Source organism: Dermacentor silvarum, chromosome 1, assembly GCF_013339745.2.
Source record: "Dermacentor silvarum isolate Dsil-2018 chromosome 1, BIME_Dsil_1.4, whole genome shotgun sequence".
NCBI lineage: Eukaryota > Metazoa > Arthropoda > Arachnida > Ixodida > Ixodidae > Dermacentor > Dermacentor silvarum.
Genome location: NC_051154.1, coordinates 123424978 through 123439181, shown reverse-complemented (window position 1 = coordinate 123439181; position 14204 = coordinate 123424978). Strand labels below are relative to the sequence as shown.

Sequence of the window (14204 nt, the reverse complement as noted above, 5' to 3'; positions counted from 1 at the left end):
CCACCATCCAACTGCACCCCATGGGACATGGCGGGAAAGCAACATATATTCAAACGCCCAAAGTAACTTATCGCTGACGCCGCTGAAAGCGCGTTCCACTGTTTAATATCATAAACTGCATAAACTCATAACACCGCGTCGTTTTTTTTTTTTTTCGCTTTCGGGTACCATGTGGTTGCGTTGCAATATAATCTGGTTGCGTTTCGGTGGTAATTTCGGACAATTTAGCGCATAGGAAGCTGTAAAAGTAAACATGTTCGACGGAGGTCTCTGTCTGGCGCATGCACTGTACGTCATGATAGGATTCGGGAAGCGGTATGAGAAGTTGCAGACGCAGTTTCACTGTGCTGTCAGTACTGTCATAGCCTCCTATATATATATAGGAGGCTATGGTACTGCTGAAGTCGCATGATGTCAAGCTTCAATGGATACGTAACCATTCAATTTCTGCGGAGAAACTTCAATTGTGGCTTCTGATCAATTAAGCAATCAGCTAATCAAGCTAAATAAATGGATGAAACAGCTGCTAGCATTACAACTGAGACAGTTTGACCGGTCCACGTGTATGTTTAAGGTGGTTTATAGCTGTTTCAGATGGTCAGCCACAAACATGCTTCTAGCAAATGTGTGCACTCGAGTGCTGCAGCCTGTGCATTTACGCGCACGGTTTATTTAGAGTGAGATCAAATGTCAGGTGTAATTGTCTTGTCTTCTTCTTTCTGGGGTTTTACGTGCCAAAACCAATTCTGATTATGAGGCACGCCGTAGTGGAGGGCTCCGGATTTTGACCACCTGGGGTTCTTTAAGGTGCACTACAACACAAGCACACTGGCGTTTTTGCATTTCGCCTCCATCGAAATGCGGCCGCCGCGGCCGGGATTCGATCCCACGATCTCGTGCTCAGCAGCGCAACGCCACCGCGGCGGGTAATTTTCTTGTCATTAATCTGCTTACAGCAGGGCCGGTATTTTGTAGCGATGCATATGTCATCCACTGCTCACGGGCGCCTGATACCGTTGATAAAAACGTGAGCGGACCGTCGCTCTGACCACTGACCAAGCGCGAAAAGGCATTAGCATCGGAAAGGAATTGCTACAAAACACCAGCCCAGGATATAACATGATGGCGTTAAATCGAGGTTTTGTCTACATTCTCCTCACTGCACGTTGTAATCAGGCAATTTGTTTTCACTTGTCACCTTGGTAACCTGTTCTGCAGACAGTGCGAGTCTCTCATGAGCTTTTGCTTTATCGCTCATGCTGCTTCACCAGTCATTGGAAACTCACTTCAAGACCTAAAACTTGGGTGCAGCATCTGTGAAATAAAACACAGCACCAACGGCTGTTTCAGAGACTTAACAGCATTTTCTGCTCTTGCTTTCTACATGGCTAGACCAAGATTGAGACATATCACCTCAGTGAGCTGGGACACAGCCTAACCTAGCAAATGCTGATACTTTTTCCAGTCGCTGAATACCCAAGGGCAGAAATGAAGCCTGAAAGTGAAAACAAAGCAAGCAAATGGGCTCTACTTCCCTCTGACCACGACTCAATGTGCCAAGCTGTGTCTTACTAGCCAGCCAACTTTGTTGCTCACCACCTAATGCACCACGTGTGTTTTAAGATTTCTTTGGAATTCCAGCACAACAAGCCTATTGGTGTGCCCTCTAAATTATGGGAGTGCTGGCAGAGCCGTTAATGTTTTTGTCTTTTTCCTTTTTTTTTTCTGAAGGAATCCTTTTAGAGGCAATGATGTCCTTAAGTAATGAACTAACTCTTGCCATATCCAAAAACACGCTTATTGTTTCGGTGCTTTATTAGGCAGGAACTTATTACTGCTCACCAACAGTGCAAAGAGGCACTATCACTGTGCTAAGAAACAGCAAGATCGCACTCTCGCAGCCTGATAAATGCCAGCCACTGCCTCTGACTGCTGGTGCTAGAGTGGCTGCAGCCTGGGGTACTTGGCATATCATGCTGTTTTCAATGCATATGGCAGGCCACACCTAGTGTACTTTGAGCGTTAATGTTAATACATGATGGAGAAAGCAAGAAAGAAATAGCCCTCTTGCTTATCGCTAAAACAGATAGCATACTGACTCCGAGAGCTTTGGCTACAGCTAAGCAATGAAGGTGAACAGAACAGTGGTAGCACTGTAAGGAAGAGGGCATGCCTCCATGAGGTTTCCATTTTCTCTCCACATCCTACTAATGGATAACCCTGCACACAACATAGTGAACATTCTAATGGCCAGTGCTCTAACAGCATGATGGTCACATAGACCACCTGTGTTTTTCATTCGAATTAAAAAAAAAAAAATACCTGCGACATATAGCGCTGTTCCATCTTTTAGGTGGATTTCCAGAAGAGGCAGAAATTACCTGCATGAGAAATTGCAATGTCCAGGTAGCTAGATGAGAAGTTTTTTTTTTAATTATTCACTTCAGAGCACATGTATATGCTTAGCAGAAATCCCGAGACTAGCACTACTTTCACTGTAGCTTTCCTAAAAATGTGCTCAAAGTATATTGGTGTTAAATGTTTTCCAAAAGCATCCCTCTAGCAGTTCTGAATGACATTAACTGGAACACCAATGTATTTTTTAGCAGACTTTAGAGATGGATATCTTAAAATAGGGGATAATATTAGGAGTACTGCCAAGCAAACATGACCTCACTATTGCTCAGCTTCAATTTAACAGTTCCAACATGTGGCCTAAAGTGAATACCGTAATTGAAAAGTGAATGAGTGACCCAGACATAACAATATGTCATGTAAGTAATGTCTGCCTATTCAAGTAATCCATCTGAACAGGCTGAATTACGCTATATGTTCCATGCGATTTAACAAACTTAAAAAAAAAAAAATAACAGTATGTACTTATTTCTACTGCAGCCCACCTTACAACAAGCAAAAAAATGGTAGATTTGGAGAAGGCGCAGAATAAATATTACATGTGAGAACTTTTATTACTAACATAAAAGCAACTTAGAAAACGGGTAAAGTGAGCAAATAGGTTCATATTCATGTTGAAACTTCAGCACAAAAATTAGAACACAACGAAAAGGAGAGCACACATGCTCGTCTCATGTGATCTCCTTTCCATCGTCATATAATTTTTGTGCGGAAAGTTAACATGGATAAGAATAACACTCATTGGCTACTTGGCTTTCAGAGTGCGTACATTTATGGTTTACATAATTGCCATAACCTTGTTGCAGTAAAATGGTTGATCAAGAATTATGATGTAACCAAGGCAGAGCATTGAAAACAAAAGCCTGAACGAGACACAATATGTTATTAGAAGAAAAGATGGTGCTTTGCTTTTTTTTTACCCTCATCAATAAGTCCATTAAGAATTACAGAGGCTTTCATTATCCTGATACACTAAAACAAAATATTAGGTCGGGCTACATTTTTAAAATAGCAAGCAGAAGTAGTCCTTTGCACGCAGACAAGCACAGCCAACAAAAAATTCATAATTACCACCAGTAACAAATCGGAAAAAAAAGAACACTACACTGGCCTATGTTTATTCATTAAAAAACAAAAAAACAGAAAAAAAAAGCAAATTGCAGTTGACTGCCTTGGCATCATTTAGGCAGCCTGGGATCATCACTATGTCATTAACAAATATCCTGCCACTTTATGTACTCATCTGTAGAAATGTTCACACAGGTTGGGTTCACACAGCACAAATGCAGTTCACTTGATGCGCAGTTCAACACCAAGGAGCTCCTCTGCTTTTGCACCAATCTGCTTGTGAATGGCATTGGCTTCTGCTTGGACAAGCACCCGTTCCACGTGTCGGTACACTATCCGGTAGCAGTGGCTGGTCCTATGGGTCTTCGGGTGGATGAAGGTATCTCTATGTTCCACACGTTCCACAAGGTCACCACCACAAGAACGAACAATGTCAAAGAAGTCATTTGCCGAAAACTCGGGAGGTGCCCAGAAAGACATGTCTGCCAGGCATGGAGGGTGACAGCTTAGTTCCTGTTGTTTAAACAGAAAATAAAACTCATTTTAATATAGTCTTCTAAACAAGCCAAAGAATAACACATTAGCCACAGTATAAAACACAAGAATAACTTCATGAAAGCAACAGCAACACGAGACAATATGTCTCAAATCTTGACTGAAGCATGCACACAAACTACAAAGATTAAGAAATTATTGAGCTACTGACTACACAAGCACTTGTGGCCATGGCTGTGATAACGACAAACATATTACATGACAATAACAATATGTAACATGCTGCACAGATGTGCAATACTGACCCTCTTGAAGCTCAATATGACTCACCCGGAAGACAACCGGCTGATAGGGGTCATTGTGTTCAAACTGAGCAAGGAAGGCTGGGTCAGTACTCCAGAAAGCACGGATGTCAGGGATGCTGTACAGGGCCATGGCAAGTCGCTCCAGGCCCACACCAAAAGCCCAGCCAACTTTGTGCTCCACACCAGCTGCATTGGAAAGAAAGAGAGAGAATGAACTTTAATGAAAAGAATGGCTCAATGGCCTAAGCAGGGGTGAGGGTCAATGGCGGGGTTCAGAAAATAATGTATACATTCGGATATGTTGTTTACCCTTTGCTTTCTTTCTTTCTTCTTTTTTTTTTGCACACAGCAAATCACGTCTATAGCCAGATGTATACATACCCATAGAAAGTGAATTTGCATTTTCTACACAACTACAGTCCTTGTTATAAAGAAGTTGCATCCAACACAAACATATGTACCTCCTCTATATCCAATGTGTACACTTATGTGTACACACATAAGTGTACACATAAGTGTACACATTGCCATGTCAATACGTAGCATGTGAACATCGCTAAATGACAAATATGAGTTTGGAACAATCATTAATACCCAACTATGTGATCACACAGGATCGGCCCGTTGGTTTGCTGGCTGTGTGCCAGCCAAGCCACTGACCAAATCCACACAAGCATTCAGACTATTCCGTAGCTTTTCCTGAGTGTCCAACATTTTGGCTACCAGAGTACATATTTTGAGCTGCCAAGTGAACAAATATTTGCTTTGTTGTAACAAATATTCTCTCTGATCTTTTATTTTAGGTTTCATCATAGCAGTAGTACAATACTCAATGAAATAAAGCATAGCCAACCAAAATGTTTATTTACTTTGTTATATCCCATAATTCATGGTAACCATGTTCATTATATCGAGGTTTGACTGTAACAGACCACACAAAATAGAAAAAGTTCTGTAAATGTATTGAAAATGGTCATATTAACTCTGGAAACATAGAAGCTAACAAAGAATTTTCGTGCATGCAATGTTAATTCCAGCAGCTTTGTAAAGCCCTTGAACAATGAAGCTTCAAACAATGTCACAATGTGGACACATGGCAGCACACACTCATTTTTGTGACTGCTTATCCGTTTGGAGTTATTCAATAATCTGATAATCTCCTGGAAAAGCTTGCACTTAACATAAGACGGCCTACTAACAAAATACAGTTTACCTAAATGGCTACAATTTTGGACAAAAAACAGCAACTCATTGCAGTCATATTAAAAAGAGTCAAGACAAGAAAATTCACCATTAAAAAGAATTTCTTGTTCCATGATGCCACAGCCCAACAGCTCCAACCAGTCCCCTTGAAACTTTGCCTCGAGCTCCCACGATGGGTGTGTGAACGGGAAATATGTTGACACCCAACGGATCTCTGTTTCTGCCCATAACAGAAGAAAAAAAATAAAGGTTAACGAGGGTGCCCATAAATGGCAGTGAGGTACTGATATTTATAGGTGATAAGACTGCTCCACTTGCTGCAACAATAAAGCCCACATATTACAAACCTAAGCACCTTGAAGCATCTGCTTTTTGAATCCAAGTGTGTGATAACTGGACTGTCCAGAAAGCAGTCAGCTTTTCAGCCAAAACAACATCTATGTTTATGTATAAAAATAACAGTTATGGTTACCTGCTAGAGCAGTCCTGACACAATGACAATGGCTTCAAGTTTATATTATGCAGAACCATGCGCCTTGCCAGGACCATTGCAGCGTGCAAGTTTCATTGACTTGATATTATCCACAGCAGTTTATGCACTCAAGAGTCACTAGTTCTAAAGCCACATTGATGTAATCATCCAGTGCTACGGTGTTGCTCAAGCCTAAAACTTAATGGATAATATCTTTATATGCTTAACGTTCCACAACATAAGTAGTACTGTTTACAAATGAAATTGTCCCAGTAAAGAGCAGTCTGCCATGATGCTGTATCTGCAGAGATAATAATGGATGCCTGCAAGAAACAACAGCTGACACTACATCACTGTCTGAAGATGTCTGATTAGGTAAGTCACATGATTGTCTTTCTATTCTTTCTTTCTCTGATGTTCTGTCATTTGCCCTTTGTAAGCACGCTCTGCTGTTGGCCATTTTTCAATTTTTGTTTTTCTTCAGTATTCTTTCTCGGCTTTTCATAGCCTCTCACACGGTGCCTAAGCTCACTACAAGGCCATTAAGTGAGGCTTGCTCTCCTGATACTGAAATGCAGCTCGTGAACCAGGCTCCACTGCACCATGTTTTCTCGGCAACTCACTGATAAGATTTGTGGATGCTCATACTATTTTGGAAATGGTGCCATTTGCAAGGTCCGCGCCTTATAGGTTGCGCACGAGGTAAACCAAGTTGGCAATCTGAAGGAGGATCGCAATCGGGAGGACCCCAAAGTGTGTCATAGTACGTTGTGACAGATGTGCGACACTATGCCCCTTGGCATGCACGAAGCTGTTTTCATTACGTGGCATTATGAGCCACACTGCAACGGAAGGAACTAGTATTATATAGCTAATTAAAGCCTCCCTACCCCCAAATAAGTACTAATTAAACACCTGCTTCATCATTTGCTGTGGCGTTATAGACCCTTTTCATGGCGATCCATGAAAACCGCATTTTGATCATGGGGTGACGCGTCCATTATTTGCCTCCGTTGCCGCCGTGTTTACAATGGACGTCCATAACGCTCCGGTGCGGTTCTGCAAACCTCTGTTTCGGCAGATATCATAGACGGTAATTGGGTGGATGACACAAAGCTTCGGCACTTACATAGGACATGTAAGTGCTTTCGGAGCTCATTACGGCGTGTCCAAACTATGCAAGCAGCGCATACGGTGCTCAACTGTTCTAAAAGCAGGGCTAGAAATTTATTCCAAGCTGTCCAAACCTTCCGCTTATTAATTAAATCAGGATCAGTGTGTTTTGCTTTTTGTTCTTTATCTGGCAAACACTTGGAAGCAGCGGCTTGTAATGTTTCTGACTCAGTGATGTTCCTCGGTGCAGTCACTATGGGATTGTTTATTTTCTGCCTAATCACTCCCGGTTGTGCTCAGTTGCGACAGACTTCTTCTTGCTGCGCAAAAGGCTTGAAACGTAGATGTTCTGTACTTTGTAATAGCTTGTAGCAAAGACTTACTATCGTTAGTGACTCGCTTACTCTGTGGACCTTCACGAAACGTTCAGCTTCGAACATTCGTGTGTTGTCGCAGTGTAGTTGCCGTCACCCTTGCTTCTTCGCATTTGTTTAAGTGTGTGCCCATTCACTTATTCTTGAAAGGTTGGCAATAGAGTGGGCATAAGTTTGCGAGTGAGTTGGGGTGGATGTGTGCAGATAAGATGTGAGAACCGTACTATGCCAGGAAGTGGTGCTACTCCCTTTGTCACTGTGTAACGAGCGGTACTCACACTTGCCGACATTCTGAGGTGGAAGTCCTTTCTTTGGAGGTTAGCGATACAATGCTGGTGGATGAGTGAATTTCTTTTATCCTCGAGGAAAGCCGTGATTAGCGAAGACCTGGCAACAGCTGATCACACAGTAGCAGGGCAGAAGTGGTAATGGTTTCGTATTAATGCGCTTTTGCTAAGGCAACATGCAGTGCTCCACCAAAAGTGCCATCTTGTACCTCTACAGCAAACTGCTCCGCAAGAAGGGTCTATATCTTGTACTGCTGATGTTCATAATGGTGCAATGGGTAGATTAGAAGCAGAGGGAAAGGAGAAACGTCCCCCTACATGCCCGACTCGGTGCTTTGTCACTCAGGAGTAAAAGCATTTTATTTTTGAATCATTTGCAGTGTTTTTTAAGCATTTATGCACATTAACAAACACTTAAATGTATTAGGAATCAATTCTTGAACCATGAAGATCACACAGGATGAAAAATTCAGTCACCAGTGTTTGTAGTAATTTTCATTGTATGAACAATCAATACTTCAAGTACTGTACTATATTTATGCACAGTTCCACTCCAGGCAAATGTATTGCAATGCACGCATGATCTGGCTAGTATTAATATAACAAAGTGCAGTGTATTGGAAGACATTTTTCGCTTCAAGGCTTTGCAAGGGTGTTATAAAAAAGCTAAAGGCTTCTCATAAGCTGCACAATTTTATCGCTTCAAAATAAGTACTCTGTATACTGTAAGAATGCATTGAGCATTTGAGAACATACTCATGTTACCTAAAAAGCTAAAAGAAATGCTTGTGCCACTTCCTAGAATGGTACATAGTCCACCTCAAAGGCTTACCGATCTGTAGCCTCACCACCGATTTTTTTCCCTGTAGATTTCGCCAGAAAGAAGGAGACTTTTTTCATTGTGGCCAACTTGGTTTGTGCACTGGGACATGCAGCACATGTGCCTACTATTGCAGTCTTGACCATCGGATGCGCAAAAGAGGTCAACAAAAGCACACAGCATTAGACGTGTTGGCACAGCCTGGTTTAGCCACACGAGAAAACGTGGCCATACCACATTGTTGTCTGCTGATCCTCCTCATGGAGTTTCTCTCTCTGACTGTTGTGTGGCACTACCATCTGTTTGATCTTGCAGATTTCTCTAACATACCATGTGCTTTAAATAGGAATAGCCAACATTTTTAAGACAGTACAGATAAGAAAATATTGTATGTGTGTGTATTTTTTTTCAGTCATAAAATACTAATAGTGGTTGCAGACATAACTAAATGATTGATAATCATGGGTGTGTAAATATTTAATCAAACTTATTAACATGTCATTAATTATCTTGGAACATACGTTGCAATTCCAGAACTGAAACAAGCCAGTGCTCAAGGCAGAGACTTATAATACAGAGACCAGATTTGTGATATCCCTTCTCAACCTGCACTAAAATACCCCCCTCTCTCTCTTTCTCACACACAAACGCATGTGCGCACACACACACTATTGATAATATTTTCTTAATATTGTTCATATTTTCCCTGAAGTCCTCCCTCACATAATGTGGGACAAAGCTAAGTGGATGACCAATGACTAAGTGATTCAGTTCAAGGACAAACATCTCAAAACTGGTGCTCACCTCAGGATTCTAACAGAGTGGACATGCCTTGAGCACTGCTGCCCAGCTATAGCTTATTCTGCAACTGTAACAAGTGCCCTAAAGTAATTACTCAAGAAGGTATCACTGAATCATAGTTATTAATTAGGCAATCAGTGATTACAGCACATTTACTGACATCTGCCACCAGGAGTAGTGTGTTGATGAAAAATAATGTTATCAGCACTGCATTGTCTTTACACAAATTTTGGCTCTTCTCATTTGAAGAAGGTGGTATATCTGACGTCATATCGCACCAAACAGAATAAGCAGAGGCCAGAAAATTTTGTTGTTTACTTTTAGTACATGTAGACACTACAAAAAAAAAAAAAAAAGGTCAAATACTGTTGCACACACATCCGTAGACTGGTAACACTGACAGTGTTTATTAAACTTTGGTTTTAAATTTCACATACAAGCATTGAAGCGAATAAGCCTTTCTTACCAGGGCCAAGCAGCTGCTGAGCAAGCCCCTGCAGGCATGTCTTGAGACTATGCTCTAGAAGTTTGGCCGCTTCACGTGTATGCAGACCCTGTTTGTCGGACTCACGGTTACCACTTTCAAACAGGGACAAACCATGATTTCTCCCAGGAAACAGCTGAAAGGTAATATTCCTTGTAATTAATAAATAGCCCATGACCCAAATACAGTGCTAGTGCTCAAAAAGGATATGCACATAGCTCATTCTACCAGCTCCAGCAAAAATATAAGGCCCTCGAACAATCACGATTTCTATCAACTGAAATAATCAAACAAACCAGACGTGGGCGAATATCAACTTTTTTGAATACGAATAATAAGTACCAAATAGAATATTGAATAGCCAAACACAGATGCACATATTTACAGCAGCAATATTTATTTCTGTATAGTTAGGTAACATGTCTGTACTGACTAGTGCAAGAATGATCATGGAGAAATGTTCACTTTTATGCACAAGTTAACTAATTGTCATTAAAAAGACTGCCTGAACAGCCTCTCAAGATATTTAGAGCCTGGTTGCAAGGAAGGCTTTGCAAAAATAAATGGCTGCTGTATGAATATGGCTTTCTGAAAATGGTAAATAAAAGTTGCTGAAAAAAGATAGGCAGTTGTTGAAAAAGAAAAAAAGTTGCTGAAAGACTTGTGTGCCGTAACCATGTATAAACAGGCCATTGCAATGAAAACATCACTGGTTGTAGTGTAAAAAACAAAAGTGGTGCGTGACTAAACTTCTCAAAACACTAAATGACAGATTGAAAGGGAAAAATTGTCATCCACCAGAATGTAGCTTCGTGCTACATTCTGGTGGATGACAATTTTTCTCTTTCATGATACTTCACCCACCTTGCGGTATTTCACACAACTCATTTGCCATAAATGACAGATTACAAGCAAAAATCGCAGTTGTCATGTAGGCTTCCACCACAATGCCGAAAACAAAGGTTGCAATACCCAATTTGTATCTTCTTTGCTTCGTAAACTTTTGTCGTTATTTCACTTCTGAAAATTTTGAATACTTAACATAGCAGACAGAGAACGGCAGCAAGACTTTAACAGTAGGTTTTTGTGAAACACTTGGCTAGTTTTAAGTATTTGAAAATACTGAATACTTCCTTTTCGAATACAAATATGAATAGTTAAAGCATAATATTCGATTTGTGTTTGAAACTTCGAATATTCGCCCACCCCTAAAATAAACAGGGTAACGGGTGCTGTAAATTACTTCATGACTTTGCACTTGCTATTGATATCAAATCAAATCAACTTTATTTCCCAGAAAGAACAGATTCTGGAGAGGTTCATTGGCTAAAATCTATTACGGACAGCTTGACTGGGTCAATGGACCCTTTACAAAGCTGTTGGGACTAGAAAAAAAAAATCGGCAGGAAGTATAATACATAATATTGTAAATATGAAGTAATGAAATGTTGTTCACCATTTCATAATACCAATACACTAAATAAAGGAAGCAATAAAATACGTATGTCAGAACATCATATGAAATTTACATTTCTTAAGAAAAAAAACACAGAGACCAGAAAAAATACATAGTACAAAGTGGTCCTACAATACATAATACAAAGTGGTTAAATCGATAAATATTCCTGAATCTTTTTAAGGTGTTTGATTCTGTCTCCCACTATAGGTTACACAGCTTTCTCGGATCAGGCATGATTACAAAATTGTTAAAAGACTATTTGAATAACTGCTACCAATTTGTACGTTATCAAGGTCAATCCTCAAGTTATGTTGTAGTGTCAAGGCACAGTGATAGCACAAAATATAGGTGCAACCGTGCAGATCCTATACAAAGAAATCAAGAATGTACAAGATCAAACGGTTTCTCAAGCATAGCAATGTGTTGTGAGAGTTGGCAGATGGCATTTAACCTAGATAAGTCAGCATATACGACTATAACTCGAAAGAAAGCACCACTTACCTTTGACTATAAAATTCACGACACTTCGCTATGCAGAGTAGAAGAGTACAAGTATTTAGGTGTAATTCTTTCCTTTCATTTAAAATGGGACGCTCATGTAACTAACACCACATCTAAAGCAATATCAGCATTTTTTCTTAGAAACGCTCCCTCAAGTACGCCTCTCAACAAACCGAACTATTAGCCTACACATCCCTTGTGCATTCTCTTCTTAAATATGGCATCAGATGTTGATTTCCTTAAACAAACAGTAATACTGCCAAGTTAGAAAGTGTACAGAGGAAAGCCATCAAATTTATGCATAACAAATACAGATGTTTGAACTCTCCCATTGAACTCTTGAACAAATTTGGTGAACCTACAGTCAGTGAGCGAGTGAGATATCTGTGCCTAAAATTCATGTTCTTCCTCTTATATAATGTATTACAAATCAACAGTAGTCACTATTTATGCTTGTCTAATGCAAGAAGTACTCAAGCTAAACACACCAGATATCTTAAAATACAGATTTCATTGTGATACCTTCAGGTATTTACTCTTTTTGAGTGCAGTGAGAATGGAACTTGCTCCCCAACAACATTGTGGATAGCTCGTACACCCAAAATTTCCTCTGTAAGCTTTTGGATTACATTTACTGTTCCTGAATTACATGACTAAAATAATTACTTGCTCTTCGGTGTTATCTTATCCTCGTAACATATGCCATTAACCTTTTTGTGTAATGGATGAAAAAAAACAATTTTTTTCTTGCTGCGTGTATGTGCTTGGTTGCATAGCACTTGATTGTCTCCACCCATGATCGTGTGTTACCTGTGTAGTGCTTGACTGTTAATTAATTACATTCTGGTGTTTTATGTGCCAAAACGAGGATCTGATTATAGCACGTTTCGAAGTTCTCACTGTATTTTATAGTAATGTAGCAACTTTTCGTGTTTTCAAGTTTGAATAATACATATTTTTTGTGAACCTGTATGCTTGCATAGTGTCCTATTTCCAGCTACAGTCCTTGATAAAAACTAGTGCATTATGTATAAATAAAATTAATAAAAGTTTTCTAAAATCATTTTATTTTCTTATGTGTTGATCCTCTGTGAGTCGAACACTTGCGAAGAGAAACGCCTCATGCAACTGAAAACGAGACACTAGCCGCAAACGTGCCAAGATATCTACTGAGTGCGCGTGATCCAGTTTACATATTTAAAGCCGTACACTGCGACCACCTACATAAACAAGAGTCGTAAAAATTTGCAATCTAAACAATACAAATTGCAGCACGGCTACAGCGGTGGCTATTCGGATACTTGCGCAGCGTCATTTCGGCGCTAATGGGGCTGTTGCTAACCAGCGACCTCTAAAGTTATAGACAGCTCGATGACTGCTGTCTAAAAACACTCACTTCGTCTGCTGAAAACAGCCGGACGCCTTCGATCTGGTGAAAGATCGGGTAGTGGTGTCTGTCGATCTCGTCTCTCCGATACACATCTCCAGCGACTAGGAATGCGTCAAGGCCTGCTTTCACTAGATCACGCTGGTGAGCTGATGTGTGCGCCCGTAGCATCAGCTCGTTGTTGATGTAGTAGCTGTCACTTTTGCAACGCGATGGATGAGAGGCTGGCACCAGCAGGCTGTCGAAATTCTGCTCCAACGTCACCACGGGGCTGAGTCGATCATAAACAGAAAATGCCGGATTTCCCCGACGATTTGTGTACTTCTCCTCGAAAAAATCGGTTATTCTCCTTTTAACCAGATACAAGGGATGACACTCCTTCAGGTGCAACTTTCGAGTGGTTTGCTCCAGGATGCGCGCCGTGAGGTTGCATTGGTCGCTGGGTTCGTACTGCTTGCCGTCTATGATCACCGGATCCTTACAAAGATGTCGAGGGCCCTGTGCAGCGCTCGCAGTAGAGCACCACGCATTAATGTCATGGCGAAGGCACGTAAATGAGAGAAATCTTCGAAGGCAAGATTTACTCGCAACACGCATGTTTTCGTAACCGGCACTGAGGAAGTGCGTAACGTGCGAGCGTGGCGTACCGGTAGTACACTCTACCGAAACCAAAACATTGATAGCGATAGTGATTGCACGCCTATTTTATATATATATATATATATATATATATATATATATATATATATATATATATATATATATATATATATATATAGGCGTGATCACCGTGGATAACGAACTTAGATAACGGCGCCTGCTTACAAATTTTAAGAATGCCTTTGTTGCTTTTAGTTATAAAGTCAAAGCAATTTCTGAATTAGTAAAACTATTAAACACGTTATTATTTTAATATAGATGTAAAGCTCTACTTTTGGTAATATTGTCACAAATATTTCTCGAGAAATGCACGTCTCTGGCTATTGCCGAAATGTTTACGCAAATTGTCGCAAGTGTTCG

The 14204-nt window shown here is 40.4% G+C and overlaps 1 protein-coding gene across 1 annotated transcript; it reads right to left on the bottom strand.

The window, feature by feature from the left end:
- Positions 1-2306: 2306 nt before the first annotated feature.
- Positions 2307-13829, bottom strand: LOC119435970 (phenylalanine--tRNA ligase, mitochondrial). The gene is made up of 5 exons (XM_037702687.2): positions 13194-13829; positions 9820-9973; positions 5575-5706; positions 4309-4469; positions 2307-3996 (listed from the first exon to the last, which is right to left on the bottom strand). Exons 1-5 carry the CDS (start codon positions 13779-13781, stop codon positions 3706-3708), a joined length of 1326 nt encoding a protein of 441 aa, XP_037558615.1. The 5' UTR covers positions 13782-13829; the 3' UTR covers positions 2307-3705.
- Positions 13830-14204: the final 375 nt, after the last annotated feature.